Source organism: Homalodisca vitripennis, chromosome 2 (genome assembly GCF_021130785.1).
Source record: "Homalodisca vitripennis isolate AUS2020 chromosome 2, UT_GWSS_2.1, whole genome shotgun sequence".
Taxonomy (NCBI): domain Eukaryota; kingdom Metazoa; phylum Arthropoda; class Insecta; order Hemiptera; family Cicadellidae; genus Homalodisca; species Homalodisca vitripennis.
In genome coordinates this window covers 137,153,591-137,173,622 of record NC_060208.1, presented here as the reverse complement: position 1 = coordinate 137,173,622, position 20,032 = coordinate 137,153,591, and the positions used below count along the sequence as shown (strand labels likewise).

The following is a 20,032-nucleotide window of genomic DNA, read 5'->3' as shown; positions in this document are numbered from 1 at the left end:
GAACAATTAAGTTTTTTAAAGAGAGTTGGGGCCTGATTGTTAGTAGTCACGGGCATTTTTAAAGAAAGAAGCAATAACCTGCTGAATAACCTTTTTCAACTGGGGTATGAGTATTTTTACTACATTGCTTTTTATTTCGTCAAGACCTGAGATGTTACCTGCTTCCAGAGATTGTGGATCCTCTACGGAGTTTGCAGTGAAGGAATGTACGACGGATGAGCCACCTCAGCATAGCTGGGGGAGTTCATATTCAACGGAGATCGAGGTGGAGATGATTTTGGTTGAGTTTTCCCTAGGTTCGTTGAGTTTTCGGGTCGTGTCGTTGTAACTTGTGGACGAGATTCTTGGTCGTTCCTATGGAGGATTTCTTGCGACCGGTCAATTTCTGCTTGATTGCCTGGTAGTATTTACACCTCCTGTTAATTTGAAGTATGTTCCTCGCCGCAGTTAACACACACTGGTTTGGTTTCTTTACTGACCGGGCAGTCTGAATAGAGATGGGATTCCCGAGCACCGCACACAGCGAGGGGTCCAGTTTGCAGAAGTTTTTTGTGTGACCAAAGTCTTGGCATCTCAGACACTGTGGGATGTTTTTTGACTTCCTTTTAATTTTCCACTTTAACTATGGCGTGAAACAATTGTTCAAGGTTCATAATATCACGACCACTTTCCGAATTCTCCAGCTCTACAAAACAGAGTGGCATTGGACTTTTGTTTTTTGTTGAACAATCTTGATACTTTAATGGTCGGGTAACCCATGTCACATAACTCTTGATTGATTTTCTTCGTCAGTTAGAGAGTAGGGGAACATTACGAATGATCACTTCAAGGTTTTTGTCCTGGGAAGGTTTAAACGTGAAAAACTTTACTTGATTTGTTTCATAAAAGTTAGTTAGTTAGTTTCCTGTAGTCATTTATTTCTGTTAGGTTTTTATCTTGATCGATTTAGCTTTGATTTCAGTTGTGAAACTTGATATTTACATTTACACTTTAATATCTTTTATTATTTCTTGGTGGTTATTTACGTCACGCAAAAAATATTGGTGGGATCTTAGATCGTGATTTATTTTTCTTTATATCATCAGGAGATCCTTGTTCCATTTCATGTCCTTGTTGTGAGGAAGGAAGACAGTAGCTATGATCTGCAACATTGGTAGGGGTTGGTTCAAGTATCTTGAATCGGTTTTTTGAATGAATCTCACTCACATCGAGGTAGTACTTCTTAGGAGGTGGAGAAGCATTTGCAGTTTTAGTAATATGTCGCTTTTTTGGATTCACGAAGTCGTTGTTGTTATCGGGAAGAGGAACAGTTAGCATTTCATTCATGTCTAACGTCGAACTTTGTCCGAGCGGGAACAATTCATTAGCCTGGCTGGCTGTCATAGCGGTAGGAGTAGGTTTAAACATTTTAGGTTAAGCCTTTGTTTACAATATTTGAATTGAACATCAAATTTCTTGTGTGAACGAATTCTTGTGAATTAATCAAACAAATACAATCTAAACACGGTAAAAAGTTAAAAACAATAATTAAAAACACTTAAATAAAACTTTTGAACAAACAATTCGAAGAAAATAGCGGACTAGAAAACATAGGTAAAACTGTTTTGTCAGTCAGCTCGATACAGCTCTGATTTCCTAATTACTAAGATTGGGTTTTGTGGGAAGAATTTTGTTCAATAAGAGACTGGCTAAATATGGATGGCCGAAAACAACGACACCTGACGTTTCGCATTAGTTGTCACTCTCGCGCTGCACATATGATGCGGAGAAGCCACTAATGTCTTAAATTCAACCGGAAACCGAACCGCCAAGCTGATGTCTTGCGTCTGATTGATGTAGGGTAGTAGAGGAAGTCCTCCTCCGTAAACTAATTGTTATAGTTTCGGCTCTCTAACTGAGAGATCACGAGTTCAAATCCCGGGGAGGGCGAATAATGTATAGACACGAAACAGTATGTGTACTTTTAAAGTAAACCAGTGTACATCGAAGACTACATAGCTGAAGCTGAGGCTTAAAAGAGAACCAAAGCCAGATATCAATCAACATAGACTTGTTGCTACTTGAATAAAATGAATACTAGAGTTTCATGTTGTGAGTGCAATATTAACTTGAGTTGTAACACGTGAGTAGAGGAGCACAATTTATGATTGTATTATTATTATTCCACGTTTTTTGTTCACTTTTTAGTTTCCGAAGTGGTAAGTTATTATATTTACTGTAATGGATCAAAAGAAAGACAGTCCTATTTGGAATTAATTTCGCATCATCGACCTTACTAATAAAACAGCTAAGTGTGACCATAGTGGGCTGGGCATGTTATATCGCGGTACAATTTGAAAAATAGGCTGAAATTTTGAAAAAGTCCTACAATTGATTAAATATTTTTCCAACAAAACAGTGGTACCACTTAGTACCACACATTCTGCCTATTCAGTCTGCAAACAATAGAATGTTGATCGTAGTGATGCTTTGCAGTCAATATCTAAATCTGGCTTAATTGACTCTAAGACTAAATGTCAACCATCAGTCAAACCATTCGTGCTAAATAAATGGGTGTTATTGAAAATAAAATTGATCACAGTTTATTGAAGCTTTTTACTCAAGAGTTTCAACCTTTTTAGATTGTGGATGGTGTTGTTTTTAAAGCTTATAGTAAAACGCTCAAACCATCTTATGAACTGCCTAGTATAAACGTTATTGCAAACAGCTACATACCTGCAGCTTATGAAGCATGCAAAACTAAAGTACTGGGAAAGATGGCAACAGCAGAACGAGTTTGTTCAACAGACTGTTGGAGCTTGTCAAATATGGAGAGATATTTGTCATTTAAAGCTCATTTTTAATACTAATTATAAACGAGTCAGTTCTTTTGGATTATTTACCTCCTGAGGGGTCCCACACAAGTCATATTTTGGCCAAAAACCATCCCCAGCGTCACTGATACTTACAACATGTCGGAAAACGTATTGGTTGTAGTAAACGACAATACTTAAAATATTATTGGGGCAGAAAGTACCGGTAATCTCAACTAGAAACATTTTTGGTACAAAAGATACTTTTTGTACAATATGATCTCAAGACCATTAGTTTTGCACAGGACAAGGCTAGCCAAATTGTAGCTTTTTAAGGCAGCAATCTTGTAATGGAAAAACTGAGGAGGTAAACAAAGAAATTCGTGCAATACGTTACGATTAGCTGGAACTCAATATTAGCAATGTTGCAACGCTTAGTTGTATTGTAAGATGAAGTAAAAACTGATTTAGCTTTAAGTGATGAAGTTGACTTGAACTTAACCCTAAAACGTTGGTAAATATGCTCCGAATTAGTCATAGTTTTGAAACCTTTCGAGAGTATCCAAATAATTGTCTTAACATCAAGCATAAGCTATATGTTTAGTATTCTCAAATGTGCTGGATATGGTAACAAGTCTCCAAAATGGAATTGCTACTAAGCTGACAAACATAAGAACACAGTAAAGAAGCTGGAATTCGTAACTTATTTCTTACACGCTCGCTTCAAACAACATGCCTTTACGTCACCAACAGCTATTAAGGCCAAAGACATTGTTACTAAGCTTGCAACACAAGAATTTAATAAAGACAAAATTCTCTACCTGCATGGACAGTTATAAGGCGTTGTCCTTTACTTAAAAGTGTCTTTAGCCCCAAAGTACTACCATAAGTCCAAGCATTTGTTTAGTGTGTGTAGAATGGACATATGTTTTATCCATGTATAATATCTGCCTTGTATCATTTCTGGAATTAGCTAAACCTTTTAATCATTTTATACGCAATTCGCTGATATCGAACGATCAGTTAAAATGTTTTTGTTCATGTTAAATTTCTTCCAGCGTAATCCTAACTTCAGTAAAATTGTTATCAATAACCACTTACTTCCCTTTATATCATCTCTCTTAACATATTCAAAAAGGATTTCAATGTAGACCGTTCTCCATGTTGTCGATGGAATTAATCATTAATTATTCCCCGAATTACACTTAAATCAAAATTGTCCTGATTACTTTTAATGTGTTTACCGGTTCGTTTGTTTACGTGCTAATTTTGTTGGCGTATTAAAAAAGTAACCACTGGAATAATTGTTTGTTTTTCCTCCTTTAGAATACGTCTTAGCGTGTTTTCTGAAATTCCAGTTGCTCGAACAACACGCGGTTGAACCTTTTCTTCAAATTTATAAGTGTGTTAGTTTCCTCTTCACTTTTTATAAAGTGGTAAACATTTGAAATTACTTTACGTGTTTAAATGTGTATAACCTTTCAACTTCCTATTTTTCTCTTTACATTAATTTCCATAACAACTTTTTAATAAACAAAACAACGAAAGTAATGAATCCAAAGCTCATTATTACACGTGGATTTGCACAAGATAATGTTTTTATGGCGCCGAGTATACAAATTTGCAGAGCGAAGTACGTTAGAAACAGCACCGCAACTGACTGAGCCGCTCTATTCCCTCACCATTTTATTCAACTCCTTGCCTTATGCGCATCTCAAGGCCACTGGTCATGCTATACCTGACGCACAGTACTTCGGTTATTTTCTGCCGATATTTAATTGTTGTTTAGTTACTTTAGTTGGTTTTTACATTCAGTATTTATGGAATACAACCTTGGACATTTCTAGAATAGAATCGAGGTGCAACCAAAAGTTCTTGGGATGGAGTGCGTTTTGAAATGTGTTTTAAAAACCACTTGTATAAACTGGTACACAAGAAAATAAACTTGGGAAATACAGTGAATTGCGTAAATAATATTACCGTAGTTTGAAATTTAGATTTTACTTTATGTTTGAAAGATATTTTAAACCCTATCTAATTACGTTAAAGGTAAAAGTAATAAATAACATTTTAAATTTGTACGAACATCTTTTCAAATGTTTATATTTAATTTATAACTCGTCTATATAAATTTACATTTGATTTTTAAACGTAAGAAAATGGAAAGAAAACTGAATTTTACGATGAATATGTTTTTTTACACTTTGTTTCTTGTAACATAGAATAATATTATTTCCTACTCCCATTATTAAAGTTTTTAATTGTGGCTCTTAAATTCAAAATTTCACGCCGTGTAATTTTTATCAATTTGCTGAAAGTGAAATAAAAAAGGAAATCATGAGAAAGAATATGACTTACCTGAGCACTCTCATTAGTTGACTTGGATGTGCCGCGGTTTGAAACCAAACATGGTTTACGCCATAACATAATGAGTTATGTTATGCACATTACATCGTTATTTTGGTTTGTGCTCTGGTCGAATTTGGTAGAATTTGACACTAAGCCTCATTGTGACAATATTTTATACGATTTGGTACGTAAAATATATTTCAAACTGTAGTGAATAGATAACTCAGTTGTAATGAAAATAGAAATTGGAGGGTTTTGGTTAGTAATGGGGTTAATCTACTACCCAAAGTAATCGACTAGTCGCTTGACTTGGCTAGTTGTAATGTATCAACTAGCCAACTAGGTGATATTGGATTGAAACAATTATATTTTACTAGTTTTCTCTATTTAATACAAAGACGATTATTGAATTTATTTGTATCACAACAAGTCATTTATACATTCAAGATATAAAACTAGTTTATTAGTTATTAGTTTAAAACATGATTATTTGTTGATAATGATTGCATTCACATAATATCAAAAACATCATATTATACCAAATTACTACATGCCAATCGACTAGTTTCATGTTTGCAATATAGCACACAGTTAATATGTAGTTAACTTTCACCAAATAACACCGTAGTGTGCCTACTCAAAATGTAACATCATGTTACTTGTTCTATTGACACACAAAAATAATTTGAAATAATTAAAAAATAACGCTGCCCTTTTCTTTTCTCTCATAATAGTTACAAACTATTGAAGGCATTTTAATCAGTTAAATTCTACATACATACATACAACAATACTATTTTAACCCTACCTGTTTTAAAAAATATTGTATTCAATGTATAACAACAAAAAGTGTCTTTGTGCGTACGTGATTATATTCACAAATAATTCATATAGGAATTGCTTCTACATTGCTTTTACAGTTCGAGTAAAGGACAAAAAACAGAAATGCCCGTTATGCCAAACCAACTGACTACAGATTTTTTTTGGTTCTATTTCATGACAGCACACTTAGAAAATAGCATATTTTTGCCAAACTAGTCGACTAGTTGTTACGACTAGTCTCTTCGATGTTTGAAGGTATTGACTAGTCACTAGTTGATTGTACAAAGTAGTCGATAATCGCATCACAAGTTTTGATACCAGCGCCTCCGATATTAAAATCTCTTTGAAGCGTAACAGGTTCGATTAGTCAATTCTTGCTGTAACATGTGCATTAATTAACACCTTATACACACATGACCGAGCTATGATTTAACATATATTTTACTTTGTAGTTTTATATAAACAACGATGACATTTCTTTAATAACCAGTATTAGTTTTAAAGTTTGGAACATGGAAATAAAATGCTATATTTTTAAGATATAAGATACGTATTAAGATATTTTTAGTTCTACATTTTCTTAAGATTATATAAGTACGACAATTACAATAATTACCGTGAAAAATAAAAATAATTGTTGGATATAAAAAGTCCCTCTTTGAAATAAAAAATGACATTTAGTTTACTTAAGTAATGGTTTTCCAGCTAGCACGTGGGTAAAATCGTAAATTACTTAATCAAAACTGAATTGATAATCGTTACAATACCGCCCTCGGCAGTCTAGCAGTTTGCGTGTACCAACAAGCAGCTGCTGCGTCGGTCGCAGTGAATTAACAAAAACTACCTTCAATGAAACCGGTGTTAAAAATGAAAGTTTTAATAGTGGTTTACACAATTACACGCCCAAGATCTGACTTTTAGAGCTCCATAAGTAGGCTAATGCTGACTTTTTTAGCACTCGGTCAAGAATAAAAGTTAAGATGGTGATTTGATAACAACTTTTGTTCGTATAATTCTAAAACTACATAGGTAATCAAAAATATTACACTAGTACCCACCCCTTTGAGTGCCACAGCGTCGCTAATTTTGACGGTACGAAAAGTGCATAAAGTGCCAGCGTCGCCAATTTTGACGTTTCGTATTTTGATAATATTTTATATAGCACAAGATTATTTTGGTCAAATAACCAGACAGCTGTATTCAATAGGTTCCAAACTATCAATAAATACGAGTTTTATGTTGTTTCTCTACTATTTTATCTGTGAAACTTGTGTTTGGGTACTTATCAAGAAGCCACTATTTTTGGACGAGTTTTCCTTATCGGGGACAAAATAAATTACAGTATTAAAAAGAACTGACTTTATTTAACCTATTTTGAAATTTACAAGTTATTAAGACAATCAATGAAATAAAAAACTATAAGAACAGCGTTTCATTATTCGAAAATGTCAGGTCATTCGTGTGTCTATTTGGAGACGATTTGGAAATAGGAAGTATGACTCATCGAGTATTTTTCGATTCATTATGGAAGAAGGAACATATAATGAAGTTTATTTTGATCTCTGATGAGGAAAACTTGTCCAAAAATAGTGGGCTATGATACTACCGAAGTACCTGTGCGATGATTCTGTCTTCCAGTCACGCGACGTAGCGAGTACCGTGTTGCGTAACGGCCTTTCTTGTTGTTTATGTGCCGATAACCCAAGCATTTGAGTAAATACAAAATAAAATAGTAACTTATACAGTATTTTACTGTATTTATTTACAAAATTAATGTCGTTATTTGAGTTGTGTCCAAGCGAAAAACGTGAATTTTCAGTGGAAATATTATTAGGGTTATTATTTAGTAAATGTAAACTTTTATGTAGACATTTTAGCAAGTATTTGTTTCTACATTTACGAATCATATTTATTTGTGTTATATTGATGCTTTATTAAATTTGTTGTGAAAACTACATCATTACCTACACAAAAAAAATTTACACAGTAAAACACTTTATAAATACTGAAATTTTTATATTTGTACGGTATTAATCAAATTTTATTTTTAATGATATGTATCATATTCTGCATTTAATAAGAAAAAAAACAATAACAAAATGATGGAAATCTGTTTGGTAGTTATGTTACAACAGACTTTTTCCCAAAAGCTTACAAATATGCGAAAAACAGCCTGGCACTTTATGAATATGCCTTCGGAAAATACCTGTGGCAATCAAATGGGTATATTTTATTTGGTTGAATTGGATCACAAGTTTCCGAGTTAGGAATGTTCAAATTTACTTGCCAAAATGCCAAAACCGTTACTTTTTTATTTATTTATATGTTAAAACACAAAAATAAACAATCAAAACTGAAATATAACTCCCGTTATTGTAGTTTTATTAGATAGTTGTGATTAATGTTCAAACTGAGGTATCTATACTTTTTTTTATCCAAGAGTAGTGAAGGGGCAGGCGGCGGCGTGGCGGTGACGTAGAATTCCCTCTGAAACGATATGTGTTGATAGGCATATAAATGTTAGTTCGGTGCGCCGCCTATATTCAGACAACTTATAATGGCAAGAATCATGTGCAATATAACAAAACGTACTATCATTATTTTAATGCCTTGTAAATATTTTATTATAAATATGAAAAACTAAATTTTAAATTTACTGCCCCCATATCTTGGCGCCCTTTGCGTGAGTACAGGATAGCACGAGTCTAAATACGGGCTTGAGCTTATCCTATAATAAACATCCGGAGATGAAAACGGCAACCGACATTATGAAAATTTTGTTGTAATCGTTCTCTCTCGCACACGAACAAAAATTCAATATTTGGAGGTAATCATCATTATGCAATTCTTGGTGCAGTGAAATCTTACAGATGCATTGTATTGCCTTTGAAGATCCTCAACACTGGCCTTTGGCTCACACCTGAATCAAGAGCTATGTTTCTGGAAGAAACCCTTGGATTTAGTTGAACTGCTGCCAGTAATACTGGGGCCGTATTACTTCTTACGGGCTTTTCAAGCGTTTTTATATATTGCTGTATCTGTCCTGTTTCACGAACTCGACTAGAAAGTCTATAAAAGGCCATTCACGATTGATGTTCTCTATTTGGATACTGTTTGGCATACACCCTTGCAGAAGCCATGTAATTTTGAAAGAATTAGACATTAACACCTTTAGCATATAGAATGCGTCATTCTGTGTACGGCATTTGAAAAAAGTACAATAAAAACGTCTCTCACAACAAACACCAGTTAACTGACTAAGGGTAGCCAAATCTGTTTGCCGGATAAAGATACACCTACATTCGAAGTGATAAGCCTGTTGAGAGTGGTATAACGCACCTTTCTAGTTCAAGTGTGCACTGGGATTGTGCATGTGTATGTACAATGGAAAACTATTAGAAAAATATTAAACCTTAATGTAAAATCAAAATAGATATAATTTTTGTCTGTTCTCCCTACAAAGCCCATTTGTTTAATTATAAAAATATGTTTGTTTAATTAAAAATAATATGTTAAAATTCGTGATCTTATATACGTAATTATGTCTTGCAGGTGCTATTCTGAACAGTATGACATAGAAAAAAGGTTCAAATACAAAATTGTTTTTTAAGAGGATCTTCAATTTGACATAAAATGTACATTGCTATGTAATAATTTTTTATAATTAGCTTCTTTACTCTCCACTACCATCAAAATTGTTCCTACCACACTATCATTTAAATTAAACTATAACTCATAATTAGCTTAGAAAAACATTTAGTGCTGTTTCATGTTTAGTTAGTTTAGCACAGTAGGTACTTAATTTTAAGGGTATATCAAAAAATTGATACAGTTAGTAGATATGGTTAAAGATAATGTTCATTGTAAATACACCTTTAAATTTATATATCCAATCTGTATATTTGAACATTTCTGAAAAAACACCCCTAACCCCCATACTGTACAGTTTATATTATGCTTTCTGGAGGTATTTAAAAGTTGAGAATCTCGTAATTTCGTTGGATTTTGTAACTTCAAATTAGTAGGATAAATTAGATTCGTGCAACAGCTATAGAGTTACATACCGCACGGGTGGTCTGCCTCGCCCACATAATATTCTACAGTCATATAATTTTCTTTTAAGCGTAAACTTAAAAACTTGTTTTATCATTCGCCTTTGTTTTTGTTATTGCTTGTAATACTGCGTTTGTACTGCATGTATTTCATATATGATAAAATATAGTTTACTCAGTTACATACTGGAAATAAAATCTAACTCAATATTTCTACACCTATCGAATGCAGAGTATAGTTTCTATGCTTTCATAAATGTTGATTAAGATTTAATTTATAATACACAAATTAAAGTATCGACTATATACTTTCACGAATGGACTTCCACAACTGAACTATCAGGCGTCATATTAATAATTTGGCTGATAGGAAGTAGGCTATATTAATCAAATAATTTCGTAAACTGTACTACACGAAACAGGGTAATGGTAAATAATAAAATTCATACAGTATGTAGTTACTAAAAGATGTATAGTTAAGTTTGTACTGTACATGTTCATTGGTACAACAATTACATTTTTTTATTTTAAATTATATGCCTATTGTTGATTATTCAAATACTAGAAATAATTATAATTATGTAGACTTATACACATTTCATAAATATGCAGCATAGCCGTTTAAAATGATAAAAATCTGTTTTAAATATTCAACGACTCTATCAATAATTTGGCATAACAGAAAGAAAACCCTTATTTTGTTTTTAACTAGTTACATTTTTTACATATTCAAAACCCAATAAAGAACTGTAACACTGACACAATTTAAATTTTTATGATTTGTTATTGAACAATCATTATTCAATGTAGTAAAATGCTGGTTCAAATTAAACTATAACTTAAATTAGTGTTTATTATTCTGCTTGAAACGCCATTTCCGATAGCCACTGGTCCTGTAAGTTCCAATGATAACAATTTCAAAGAAAGTTTTTTCTTTCTCAATTTATGTCAAAGTCTTTCTGTTTACTGATTCTCTGATCGTCACAGACTTATAACAAAGTTATTTTTTAATTGTTATTCTTTCACCTTGGATGTCAAGGGGAAATAAAATTACCCATTTTAAGTTCGAGATGAACATATCCAGCTTTTACACACACACACACACACACACATACACACACACACACACACACACACACACACACACACACACACACACACACACACACACACACACACACACACACACACACACACAAAATATTGCTGCTTATTAAAAAATGTTGAGTAAAACTACAGGCTTTAAAGTCGAACTTTTCATTAAGTAATTTCACAAAGCCACGAAAATGTGTTGGTTCGTCCAGTGTCTGCAGCGAAGAGAGGTTTATGGGGGCAAGTTTTATACGGGATCCCAAATAAAACAAAGAAGTAAAAAGTATTAGCACTATAACACGAGACACTTGTCAACCAGCGAATTTATTACTCACAAACACGGAATGTAGCTGGGTTTATTCCCAGATTGTTTATATGTACAACCCCTTGAAAACCCCTCCCTATTCCCAATCCTAGCTACGCCACTGGATACATCAGATTACAACATTATAAACATCATTTAGTTAACAAACGAACCGTGACGTGCCCCGTCTCTACAGGAAATCACGCCAGAAACATATAAAAGACTATTTGTATCTGACTTTCGAGTGTTAAATCGATACCACTTGAGGGGACCGCCTGATCTCCCCACAGATGGTAATAATAACACCTGTTGAATTAACACGCCAGTCAGTGAAAACAATAAACAAACACACAAACGGCCGTGTTAAATGGTAACCCGGCAACGAGACGGGTAACCCGGCTGTTTTCTTACTTTATTTATTGCTCTGTCAGTAACCTTTAGCGTGGATCGACCCGTCGGGCAGGAGCAGAATGTCGGTGAAGAACATGGTTGGAGACGAGGGTGACAGGTGGAAGAAGCGAGAGTCAGAAGAGATCGGAGCCAGGTACTGCTCCAGAGTCCGTATGGGAAACTGGAGCGAGGAACTTTTCTTGCAAGAGGTAAGTAATAAGGTAGAGAAGGAGGGGAGGAATAATAAATTTATCATAAATTATTTATCAAAAGACAAGATAGTTTATAAAGTCACCCAATGGAACCTTTGATTAGTTAGTTTACAGTATTTTAATATAGCTTGTCCATATATTATTATATAAGGTGGAGATGAGTAATGGTAGGTTCCCAAAATGAGGTACAAATTCTTAAAGCATACAAAATTTATACTAAAATCGTATGAAAGTATTATTATAATTGTCAAATTGTTTAGAAAATTCCACCACTGTAATCGTATTAAAGATTTCAATACATATTTATTACAGTGTTAAAATACTCATTAATGTAACAGTGTGAAATTTTAGGTAAAAAGTATTATTTTTAGGTTAGAAATAAAGATTGTTATTGTAAATTATAATGCTTATCTTATTTTTTCCTTTTTAAAACTGATTATTTAAATTTTATTGAAATCAGCCCGTCGCTATCGTCCTTTTGACGGAATATCCAGGAGATTTTTGGATTATCTCCGATCATAATCCCCATAATCCAAAACAAAAAAATGGTGAAAAATATTACAGGAAGAAAGTTATTATATGATTTACATAAAAATATAGAGGGTGGTATAGATTTACCAAGTAAAAATATTGATATAACTACTTTAAATTTTGACCTAGTAAACTTATTTTTGTCTTAATGTCTCATGCTTCTGATTATTTTATGGCTTTTAATATAGAATACGATTAACAGCTCTCATATTGTTTAGGAGCGCCAATGTTAAGTATTGATAACGTCACTGAGTCAAGCTCTGTGTCTGTCCGGCGGAAAAATAGTTTGGAAACGCAGCATATCTCTTGTTGGGGAAGGCTGTTTGTAAGTGGGGTGCGGTAGGAGCTTCCTATGCTGCACCCTCGTATAGTATACAGCATGGGGGGAATAAATGGACACGATAACTACCGTAGTTCTTAATAGATTCAGACCGAACTTGGAACATAGCCTAAACAGTATTTGTACATAGCTTCTAGGGGGCAACAATGCAGCTTCAGCTGTGGCGTTAGAAATATAATTAATTCAAATTATAAATGCTCCAACAGTGCTAATATGTTATAAGAAAGTACCTGATATACGCCTTCTTATGTTTATCCTCCATATTATTGATCAAAAGTGTTTTTAATAAGTATTATAAAGACTTCGATTTTAGAAAATTGTGTGTGCAATCGCGAGTAATTTAGAATCAAATTTTAATAACAATTGAGAAAAAACGAGAGTAGAAAAATAATCATTTTGGTAGGGGTAGCCCTACAATTTATGAAGGGATCGCTACTTCTTTCTCAGCAGATGTTCTAAATTTAATAATTTGAACCCATGGTTTTCATTTAAATTCAGAACTCACGTGCAAATATTTCGGAATGATCTGCACAACAATTGTAAGGTTATAGTTTAATATACACACTCTCGTAACATTAAATTCTTAAGTGCCATCTATAGTAGTAATAATAATCCTCTCATCCAGTTATGGATCCACATGTCAAATCTACCTTTCTTCTTAGTAAGTCGGAAGGAATATTTTATCTTGAAAATATTAACTTTATTATTAATTCCATATTCTCATAATATTAGGTTTTACGTTATTAAGCTTTAAAAACTCCAAACACCAGCCATCTTTAAACTTGATGTGGTTATATAATATTCATTTTTCTCTTGGTTTAAGACTGCAAGAAAAATATTTATGCAAAATTTACATTTGTCATCGTTACAGGTTTCTAAAATAAAAAAAATAGTCTAAAAATATGTAAACGTCAAACTAAGAATTTCTGATTCATGTTTATATTATATTTTTGCTTCCCTTGTTCCTTGACCCGGCAGAACAAATCCAGAAAATATTACTGGAGAGATCGTAAACACTATATTTTTATATATATCAAGAACTTTACAATTATAATTTCATAATGTTAAATGTAAACAAATGTTACAGCCTCTTTAATGAACTTTAGCTGAAAGTGTTAACAGCTGTTAAACATCAGTTCACTTTGTATTACGTGTCGTACTGTAGTGCAGTCTGCCGGATCCAATAAAAAACACTCCAAAATAAACAACTACTTACAAATGAAAAATTAATTAAAAAAACATTTTCCACTGGACCAAATTGTGAATCTAAACCATTCTCGAATTCCATTGAAAACACACAAACAATTTCATCAAAATCGGTCCAGTCGTTTAGGAGGAGTTCAGTCGAGCACAAGAAATATATATATATATATATATATATATATTTGTGTGTTTTCAATGGAATTCGAGAATGGTTTAGATTCACAATTTGGTCCAGTGGAAAATGTTTTTTTAATTAATTTTTCATTTGTAAGTAGTTGTTTATTTTGGAGTGTTTTTAATTGGATCCGACAGACTGCACTACAGTACGACACGTAATACAAAGTGAACTGATGTTTAACAGCTGTTAACACTTTCAGCTAAAGTTCATTAAAGAGGCTGTAACATTTGTTTACATTTAACATTATGAAATTATAATTAATTGTAAAGTTCTTGATCAGTAGTGTAATGCAGATTGCATAGAAGAAGTTATTGCCTAATTTTACATTTAGATTGCACCAATGATCAATAAACTATCTAATGCAATGAAAATACTATTAAACGCTGTTATAAAACCACCTCATTGTACAAAGCCATGAATGTTTGAACGTAAGGTAATCGAATTTGGTTAGATCGAAGGTAAATGAAAAGAGCCGAAAGAAGACGCTTTATGATCGAAATTGGTTTTCGTTGATACATTTTCTTGATCGGAGCACAAGGCAAACTCCATTAATAATACTGGAAACATCGTAAAGAGAAAATTAATTTTAACATACCGAATGTTGTTCTTTATAACCTAATTAGTTTATCGAGATTCATCCATATAAATTAATTGTACTGAATAACTTATCAACACCTAGCAAAAACCACGAAAGATAAAGGCAGGAAATATGGTACATACCTTCATAATGCGTCCAATAGGCTCACGAAAGAACGACTATCATTATCTCAGGAATGTTTAGAATGTGACAGAAAAATAATAAGTGAATATAGTGTACTGTTTTTCAACAGGAAATTGCGTGCGAAGCCGCGGGAAATTGCTAGTATATTATAAAAAATAATACAATCATTTTAAAATGTTGCAAAATACGCATATAATAACAGCTGTTTGTACGTAAGTGTTTATTTATTTATATTTTATAATATACATACTTTATATATAATCTGTTCAATTTAGAGCCATATAGATTGACAATGTGATTGATACAACACAGGTTGTCTAAGATCGTTCAATTTGAAAAAGAGGTAGATCAACATCTAATGAAGGCAGAAAATAGAGAAGAGATTACAGTATTAACCAAAAGTGACACGTTACTTAAACTTCATACACCTTCTAGACATCTGGACACAGAAGTTAATAGCGGCATTCTGAAGGAGGGCCACGTGAATGACCTTTGAGGTTATCCCTCAAAGCTCGTTCTTTGGTTTTTAACATATAAACTGGGAAGGGAATGTTCAGTCCAGTTTTGACACCTCATTGTAAATGTTTGATCAAATCAGTTATTAGTTGAACACGGGAATAGAAAGAAACGTGTTCTACACGATAGACGAGGTCAGGTCTTGAGATACAGGTGATGGAGACATTCGTTGTTTCGAATAAACTTTAAAGTTACTGCTCCAGGTACACGCAAAGTTCCCTCCTTTCCAAGTGAACATAAATGCAATCAATAAATACTAAACAATAAGTTAGTATTATAATACCTTCTTACTTCTTTAGCTATCAATATTGTGTTAGTTATAAGAATTGGTAATTTCCAATGAAGTTTTTTATGTTTTCCTAATTTATGTTTTGAAATACGTTCTTTACGTAATTAGCAATGATTTGAAAAGGACCTAAATCGGGTTGTTACGTATGAAATGCGTTTTTAATTTATTTTTAAAATTAACATAGTAAGCTGGCCTTTGTTAAATTTCCAGTCTGCTGTAATATATGTGTAACAATCATTGAAAATAGACTTTACATTCGTGGTCAAAAACTGAAAAACATTTGTGATCCCAAATATATATATATATATATATATATAAATAGTGAATAGTAAAATTAGTTTTACAAACCTTGTAAAGTTCTTCTAACTTGCATTGCGTGATGATATGTTGTTTCCTTTGTAGAAACACTATTCGTATGGCATAATCATGTTGGCTTTTAGAATTTTTCAGTTCGCATTTACATTATTAAGAGATATATTTTCTTTATTTACAGGAGAAAATGAAGTACTTTCTAAGACAAAAGGAAAGAGGAGAGCTTCGTGTTCAAAAGACGAGAGCGACAATCTCGAATTTATTGAAAGAGGTAAGTATATCAATCTGTGTTTAACATAGTTAATGTTATGTATTAGGACTTGGCACTTGTAGAATAGAGCATATATCAGTTCACAAAACTGCAAGTTTCTGTTGTTGTAACTCATAAAAATGGCAAGTAGCTGTAATCATTTTATTCATTCAATCTGTTCTAATAAAATTATTATTATAGTATTAGTAGTTTAGTGTTGTCCGGAGGCCAACATTTATGGAAGAGATTTTCTTACCTACAACCTAAAAAATACAGTGTTAGAATAACAGAATATGTTTAACTTATGACGATCGGTTCGTTTTCTGCCTCCCAAAAGGAAGCGATATCGGCGAGAATGAAGCCAGTCCGTCCCTACCTACTATTGTTATTAGGCCATATAAGTGTAAAATTACACACGTACGTATTGTAAATGTAAAAGTTAATGAGCAATCACCAATCTGATCTTGAATTTAGGTACTATCTCAAGGGATGTTTTTCTCATTTCGCCAGAAGTGCGGGATTGCGCCAAAGACCGTGATCTGACGGCAGGAAGGTCGACGATCTGGGACTTGAATGATCTGAGGTTGAGAAAGTTTCGATTGGAAATGCCCCTGGTCATTAGTATGGCACACCGGAATTCTGGCGAAAAAGTAAAATAATCCTCGAGATAGTACCCAAATTCTGCCTTCCTTTTGGGAGGTAGAAAATAAGAACTGATCGTCATAATGACATGTCATTTTCACAGCAGGTAAATTAAAGCCTGTTACTTTTAACAGTGTATTTTTTTAGGTCTCCGATAAGAAAAACTCTTCCATAAATAGTGGCCTCCGGATAATACAAAAGTATCCAGTTCGTTTTCAAGATATCGTGTGAGAAAAAATCCTTTGGTTTTTTGTGTGGGAGAAATGAAATTTTTCAGCGGCACCAGTTTAGGGCCTCGTTAATGCTCAGCCAACAACTGTTTAACTGTTGTGTTATTCATTCACTGCAGGTCTCCTTGTTATTGCCCGGTGATTACGTCAAGTTCGGGGACCCCTGCCAGGTGTTGGCTCCCGGACTCTGCCACTCTCGTGCCCCCCAGGGTCTCGTACTCGCCGGAGTCGTGGGTGTCCAGGAGGTCGACACCTGCCAGCACTTCCAGGACGGTTCCTTAGTCAGCGCCTCTCCACACTCCACCCCGTGTGTCCGAAATTGTTTCAGAGTCAGCAGGCAAGTCTGTAGTATGCCATAGACGTATTCAGAGCTGAGTTTAACTGCTTCCTTCAGGAATCCCAACGGACGCGATTGACGTTTTACGCTTAATTTTAGTGGCTCAATAGTAAGTCAAGTTCAGAGCATAAGTTCCTCTCCAACAGTTTTTAAACGATAGTAAGAAGAAATTGGTACTAGGTTTAGCTGTTTTTATGAATTAAAGTTTTCGAAATAGCGTCGTAGTTCTTTAGCGAGCAATACTAATAATTTCCTATAGAAAAATCACTATTTAAATATTTTACTCAGAGAAATCAGGATTTTCTTAAAAACTGTTGTTGAATGGCGTTCGCCACAGAATGAGGGATTACTTTTTTGGGTTACTTTTGAGTTTTTTTGGTAGAGACGGATGATTTTACAAGCATCATCCGTCGTTGGACGTCTCCCAACCCACGTAAAAAGAAGTCACTCGTGTTTTTGTATGTGCAGTCAATAGTAGTCTCTAGGATGACTTAGTGAACTGTGCTCGAGCGAGACTTATGAATGTATATACTTAGCTCTATTTTATAACAGTACAGTGAAAATAGTTTATTACTGAAGTTTGAGTAATAAATTACTTGAAGAAAATGAATAAGTCAATAATATTATTTATGACTAAAAATAAGTCTTTAGGCACTGATTTTTGGGTTATATGTTGTTAAATTCATAGAATATGTATTTTGTGTTTCAGTCCAGATACCAGATGCAGAGAGGGAGATATTCTGAAATACGGCGAGCCTTTCGCTCTGGGTACTTTTGAATCGCCTTATGGTTTGGTTAGTAAGTACACGTATATAATTGTAATAACATTTAAGTAGTGGGTACATTTGTTACTTCATCGGTACTGGAATCTCTGATGTTTATCTCATTAGCATTTAGGCAGTAGTGCAAATTTAAACTAATTGGCAAAGCACTCACAATGAGTTAGTAGTTAAGTGTTGAAGTGAGATTTTGGCCTAATGATGGTGTAATTATTGGGTAAACCGCAAGACCAAAATCTATGATCTGAATTCCACGAAATTGCGTTTCAGCCCCTGTTTGTCGAGTCCGAAGTGCCGCATCTTCACTCGATACTCGGCCGCTCCAAGCATCCTCTACTGCGTCTCAGCAGCTACAAGAACATCTACAGCCTCTGGAGGGTGGTTCCTCTGGACCACGCAACCCGCGAGGACCTCTGGGACATGCCTGTGCCTGTTAGTGCAGTAGCTCCTTAGATCACTGTTAAGTACTACATATACTTATGTTTATATAATATCTTCTAAAGAGGAAATACCGTTTCCCTGTTCTTCTTATCTCTTAAAAAATATAATACTGCAGGAGAAATTTAAAAAGAAGACTAAAATACTTTCTATATCATTAAAATAAGATATACGTGAAACAAAATGCTTAAAATAAGCATCTACTTTTTGAACTAGTGGATTCAACAATGTTGACATATTAAATGTTAATAAAAGCTAGCATAACCTTTTAAATTGTTTTTAACACAATAGATTTCCAACCTGCGTACTATTTGCGCTTCCTAAATAGATTGACCTAATTTAAAATAACATATAAACCTATAGTAACGTTATCATACGACACATTCAGAACATGAAATCAATATTTATGATTTATTTATTGATATTTCCTAATATTTAATTAATGTACCTATTATCCCGAATACTCCATAATAAATGTGATTTTATCTTAGATAGGAGAAAGTCCCACGGCGTGCTCATCCTAATTTCGACTTCTTTGCCTTATTATTTGGTTTAGACCTTCTTTATTGTTAGTACAAAACGTGTTTATGATTACTCGAGAGATCTGTAGATATATAATAAGACGTTAATTTAAATCAAATATTCATTGTATTATATAATATATATCACATTCGTTTTACCATAGACATTTTTACTACTTATTCCAATGTGTTAAGACTAGAAATTTTGTTAAATCTAGGACCATATTCCAAGGTATGACCAGAGACGTCTACCGGTTATACAAGAAAATATTTTCTTTTTCTCATTACTTAACATTCTATTTTATATTTTCCGAATATCCTGGACTTATCATATTTTTAAAAGACGAGGTCGATCTACTCCTTTCCCTCTATCCGCAATTATAGTTGACGGGTTTGGAACCCCAAACTCAAATCCTGGATACGCTACTGTCTAGAACTAATTTCACAGCCGTCCCCCTTCTCTTCACGCCATCGGCATGGCTTTTACCTTCAAACCTTTACCTTTTCTGGATCCAACTCTATAAACAAGTGGATCTAACAACACTGTATTTATCACTGTCATTTATAAACTTTCATTATGACTTAATACTTTGTTTAGTTCATTTTCGGCGAGCCTAAGCTACAAAATGTAACTAACTGCGTATTTATCATATACGACTACATAATATATTTTTTGAAACGATCCAAATTACATTTTTATAGTGTTCTGCTCATCTTATCAAAAAGTTAAAA

At 33.6% G+C, this 20,032-nt stretch overlaps 1 protein-coding gene across 5 annotated transcripts in view; it reads left to right on the top strand.

The window, feature by feature from the left end:
* Positions 1 to 20,032, top strand: part of LOC124354771 (cilia- and flagella-associated protein 161-like) — a 77,339-nt gene that overhangs the window by 27,821 nt on the left and 29,486 nt on the right. Inside the window, exons 2-6 of one of the 5 annotated variants that reach the window (XM_046805468.1) lie at positions 11,843 to 12,010; positions 16,285 to 16,374; positions 17,345 to 17,562; positions 18,272 to 18,356; positions 18,612 to 18,773. In XM_046805468.1, the coding sequence (XP_046661424.1) occupies positions 11,882 to 12,010; positions 16,285 to 16,374; positions 17,345 to 17,562; positions 18,272 to 18,356; positions 18,612 to 18,773 (684 nt within the window). In that variant the 5' untranslated portion in view covers positions 11,843 to 11,881. Of the gene's footprint in view, positions 1 to 11,226; positions 12,011 to 16,284; positions 16,375 to 17,344; positions 17,563 to 18,271; positions 18,361 to 18,611; positions 18,801 to 20,032 lie in introns of those variants that run through there. The other 4 variants (XR_006921708.1, XR_006921709.1, XM_046805467.1 and 1 more) reach the window with 4 other exon arrangements.